We start from the raw sequence: 5,438 nt of genomic DNA, 5'->3' as shown, positions 1-5,438 counted from the left end.
GGACCTGGTAAAATAGTTTTCTCTTAAAATTCACTTACCAATTAATTTAAAAAGTTTTGTTGTCATTTTAATCAGATTTATGATTTATGAGGAACTGAAAATATAAACACACTAAATGTATATAACTATAGTTGCTTATACATTACACTCTATTTCCAAGAATGGTCATAGGAGAAAAATAAAACATAGAAATAAGCCATTCTTCTCTAGTCTTACCAAAAGCAAATACAAAAATCTCCTGAATTTTTGTTTTTATAAATACTTTGGAAAGAATATATATATATATAATATATATATACTTTCATTCATTTTTGAAAATGCGCGATATTGCTTCACTTAGTTAACTTGTAAGGATCTTAAAGGCTAGGCTTACAACCCAAAATATAAGATGTCCCAGTTGATTTGGAGAAGAATTATTGAGTAAACAAATGTACAGGCCATTGATAATGTTAAGGTAGTTTGCTAAGATATGTGAAATAAGTCCACATCCAGAGGAAGTCATCTGCACTCATTCCTTTGTAGGAGTAGACAATTTGTAGCTGAATTCCAAAGGTGAAGCCGATCTACAGAAGCATAAAGGTAACGAGATTGTCAGTCATTTATGCCAAGCACCGAGTCTTACTAAATAGCTACAAAAACAAACAAACAAACAACAAACAAAAAAACAAACAAAAACCAAAAAAACAAAACCCTTCTACTTGAAATTGTAACATCGGGGACTAGAGAGATATCTCAGTAGTTAAGAGTGTACCCTGTGTATTCAGAGGATCCTTGTCTGGTTCCCAGTACTGCCACCTGTCACTATACAACTGCCTGAAAACTGAGCTCCAGGGAATCTGATACTTCTCTTCTAAAATCTGCAGGCAACTGCGCTTGAGTGAGCATGCGACCACACACACGCACACACACACAGACACACACACACACTTTAAAAATAAAACGTATCAATTTGGTTGGGGAGACTCATGCATTTAGTCTTAGTACTCAGAAAGCAGAGCCAAGTGGATCTCTGTGAGTTCAAATTCAGCATTATCTACATTGTTAGTTCCAGGCCAGCCAGAGTCATATGGAAGGGTCCTATCTCAATAAATATATAATATTAAACCTTTAAGTAGAAAAGATATTCTTAATGAGAGAAGTATTTTTTTCCTGAGGTAGAAACATTCTCCAATACAGAATAGGATATACCCAGAAGGTATATCCTGTATATACATTAAGACATTGAGTAAAGTTCCAAGAGACATCTGATGTCACAAAATAACTTAAAGCTGGTTGAGTTATCCTTACCAAGGCTTCACTTTCAAGCTAATGAGCAGAGAGAATGAGCATTTCACTCATCAGTTAGCACTGTGCTGTTAATGTCAGCTCTAAAAGACTGGAAACATATGTGTATAAATGCTACATGCTAATATATTTATACACATAAAAAGACATATTCATATATGAATATGAAGTTTATAATTTCCAACTGTCAATGTTCAGAAGGACTAAATGAAAAAGAAGAAAACAGTGTGCTTTCTATTTGATTTGGGAAAATTATATACTTTAAATATATGTATATATATATATATATTCATGAACACGCCTATGATACTCATGTATAATAACGTAGTGATCATATTCACGTGTATATATACATGCTTGCACGCTCCCTTTATTGTATATCAAGTCAGCTTTACTTTAGATAGTAACTGTAGATGGTTAGTCTGAGCTCTCTCTCGTTTTCTTTCCACTGTCAAATGTAGAGCAAATCACAGAGGAGACTGAATAAATAATGGAAAATGTGACTTTATATCCTCCAGTGACAATAAAAGTTACAATTTGGATGCTGTTGATTTCCTAACATTTCCACTCAGTCATGTGGGTCCTGAACCAACCTTGGGTTATATGAGGCCCACAGTAGCATGGTCGCTTTTCACCTTTACTCATCAAATGCAGGTAGACCAAACAGTTCAGGCTTGAATTCATGGAGGGAACTCAGCACCAGGGTGGCTTTTGTTGTTAGGTCTGAGCTGAGGTTTTCATGAGGTACCATGACTACCTGCATCCCACTGGCCACTGCTGCCTCCACCCCATTTGGAGAATCTTCAAAGACGAGGCAGTCTTCTGGATTAGGGGGAGGAGAGAACCTTTTGGCACAGGTTAGAAATATATCTGGGGCTGGCTTGCTATTTATTACTTCAGGGTCATCTCCCAGAACGATGTGGTGAAATAAACCAAAGAACCCTTTGTATCTACTGGTCTTTGTTTGGAAAGAGAGGGTCGCACTGCTGGTGGCCAGCGCAAAGGGTAAGCGGTTTTTCTTCAGATGGTGGATCAATTCCTCAGCTCCTGGCATCAGCGCAGCTGTGTGTAACACCTGCTGCAGCCTCTCCTGGCTTTCTTCCAATAGTTGTTCTTTGGAAATGGGCAACTTCAGGAAGTCCACTATGATCTGTGTGGTTTCTGGAGCCTTCTTCCCCATGACCAAGGACTTAACATCCCAGTTGTATTTCTTCCCGTAGCGACTGCATATTGCTTGAAACACATCAGTATATAAATCTTCAGTATTCAGAAGAAGTCCATCCAGGTCAAATATCAGGTGTGTAACGGGTCGTAACTGGGGCACAGGAACTGCCTCCGCCATTACGGTAGTGGTGGAGGGGCAGGATCACAAGAGGAGCGCATGCCCAGACGCTTGCCCTACACATGCGTGTTGTGGGCCTCTGTGACATATTTTCTATGGCAAGCTGACAATTCAAAAAGATAAGACTTCGGATTCACGAGCTTAACAAAACCACCAGGTAAACTCTGAACAAGAAGCAAGAAAGCAAACAATAATATAGGGAATAAAGTTGAAATCATAATGGTTTATTTATAAAATACAAACCTTGAACTTCTCTGTAATGGATTTAGGTGTGTGTTTGAGAAGAATCTTTCCAGAGTGAATGAAGAAGCAGATGTAGAAATGGAGAGAGAATGAATTGAAAACAAACAAAACAAAAACAAACGAACAAGCCCAAAACAAGTCCTACAGTCCCATTCACAAAATAAAGCAATGTTTTAAGACTATGAATTTTTCCAAAAAATAAAAAATAAAATAAAAGATAATGTATAAAAGAAGACATACCTCTGGAAATCTAAATGATTTGTGTTAAAAATTAGATAAAAGAATTCTTTTCTGGTGAGCCTTTGTAGATTTTTTTTTAAGACATTAGTTCATTAAGGAGTTTAGTACATGATGAGAACAACTTTTTTCTTAAACAATCTTAATGATTTTTCTGACCACTCTTATTACAGAGGACTTACGGAAAATGAAATCTCTTGACATTCTGTGGTAATAAGAATATGGAAAGGATCTGCAGGTGTCAGAACTAGTATAGTTCATGCCCCACACTTACCATTAACCAATAAAGTTGATTACTTAAGCCCTAAATAATCCTAAGTAAGATTATCCTAGGGAGCTGGAGGTACGGCTAGGCTGTTCATAACAGCGCCTGCTGCTTTCTGGCGGCACCAGGTTTGATTCCTAGCATCCCCATAGCAGCTCACAATGGTATATAACGCCTGTTCCCTGGGACTTGACACTATTTTCTGGTCTTTGGGGATACTGGCTGCATATACACATGGTGCACAGATACATACAAAGTATCCACATAATAAAATAAAATAATAATTAAAAATAAATTCAATGCTCTACAAAGACCATACCACGGCAGGGTTAAGTACCAGTTACATCAAGCACTGTAGAATAGACACTTGATCGTACGGTTCTTAGATTCGTGTGTTATGAATTAGGTCCAAAATGATCATACTAATCGAGCAGCTGCCGATTTTAAACAAAAAAGTTTAAATTGTAAGTTGATGGTCCCTGATGTGTGTATGTCAACTCAAGGCAGTTTGAAACTATTAAATAACTAAACTGTCAAACCTAACATGTAGCAAATCAGTCACTACTAAAAAGAATAATTAAAATTGGTTGCAAAGTTAAATATGTAAAGTGAGTCTTCAAGAGGACCAGGAGTAAAAGCAGAATGCCACTAGCTACTGCATTTATGATTAGGCCATAATAAAAAAATATATTTAATACTATGCCAATATGCTAATTACACAATTAATAGATCTATCAGAACATCATAGTAAATTCTATAAATCTGTAGTTATATGTCAATCAAAATTTAAGCATGAGTAAGTATTTATATACACACGTGCATACAACATATCCCTTTGTTGATTTCCGAGATCCTCAGAAAGCCGCGAAGGAAAACTGTATTTGAATTATAAAGTTTGAAAATAAATTTGTATGAGAAACTAATAGTATTTAAAAGAATCTTTACACAAAACTAAAGCTTAATTTGAAAAGTAAAAGGATCATTAACATTTGTTTATTGTTTATGATAATATTAAATATTATTCTAGTCATATTTCAGATAGCAGATGCAAATTCTTAAAGCATACTGTAGATAATATTATGTTCGTTTTCCCAGTGGGGAAGAAAGTATGAGGTAAAGATTACAGGGATGATGAATGTTGGGGCTGTGAGTAGTATTTTAGAGAGCCCTAGCTCTGAGATATGACCAGGACAGAAAATGTTTTCTCTGATGCTCTGTATGCGAAGAAAGCCTACTCCTGGTACTTGGCCATGGCATTTTGCCTTCATGAAATAGTTCTTTACCTATTTTATTTTCTTTGACTTCTTTCCAAATCTCATTACTTTTACTAAGGTCCTTTATTTTTGTCTCTACTTCATTTATCCTGATCAATTACCAACTGTTGCCTTCTTGTTCTTTAATAAGTTCTTGCCGGGAGCTAAAATTCATCCTGCCACATAAACTGAATATTTTGTAATTTACACACGTCATTAATTCTTCTAAGGTCTATTGGATAATTGATTAGGCTTTGTATTTTTTTCAATATTGCATTCGTGATGTTGAGCTAGTGAGCTTTGGTATTTATGCCTCTATCCTACAAAACCACAGCACACATTACTAGGGCATTAATACAGACAGCACGCACTAACAAAATTCAAAGAAATAGAGGGAACGTTGGTTCAGAGATTTGCCTTGTCCGTCCATGCTATGTTTGAAAATAAGTTGAAATAATTGTAGAACAGTAGTGCTATGCGAGAGTGTATGAATTTCTTGTTTCTCTAAAAAAATACCCCTCTCTATGATGTTCACATAGTTTTTAGAGCAATAATGAAATTATAGCATAATAAAGTTTTCATTCTTTAAAAAAATCATATGTAACCTGTTAATTCATGTAGAACTGCATGTATGTAAATGCATATGACTTGACTTGGCAATTGGTGGACTTCTAATTTAAATATGCTCGGGCTGTTGTACCATTCCCTATCCATGCAAATTAAGAAAATTAAGGACTTCCTTCTGATTTGCTTTGTAACCTTGTGTTTTCTTTTTAAAAACAAGTATTTCAAACTGGTTCTAAAACTGACCTAC

At 35.7% G+C, this 5,438-nt stretch overlaps 1 protein-coding gene across 1 annotated transcript; it reads right to left on the bottom strand.

Moving 5' to 3' along the window:
• Positions 1-397: 397 nt before the first annotated feature.
• Positions 398-2,626, bottom strand: Pudp (pseudouridine 5'-phosphatase). Its single transcript, XM_032885337.1, has 2 exons — positions 1,878-2,626; positions 398-563 (listed from the first exon to the last, which is right to left on the bottom strand). Exon 1 carries the CDS (start codon positions 2,624-2,626, stop codon positions 1,922-1,924), a length of 705 nt encoding a protein of 234 aa, XP_032741228.1. The 3' UTR covers positions 398-563; positions 1,878-1,921.
• Positions 2,627-5,438: the final 2,812 nt, after the last annotated feature.

The sequence above is a fragment of the Rattus rattus genome, chromosome 15 (genome assembly GCF_011064425.1).
Source record: "Rattus rattus isolate New Zealand chromosome 15, Rrattus_CSIRO_v1, whole genome shotgun sequence".
NCBI classification, from domain to species: domain Eukaryota; kingdom Metazoa; phylum Chordata; class Mammalia; order Rodentia; family Muridae; genus Rattus; species Rattus rattus.
The sequence above is the reverse complement of the archived record's forward strand: the minus strand, read 5'-3'. Positions and strand labels throughout refer to the sequence as shown.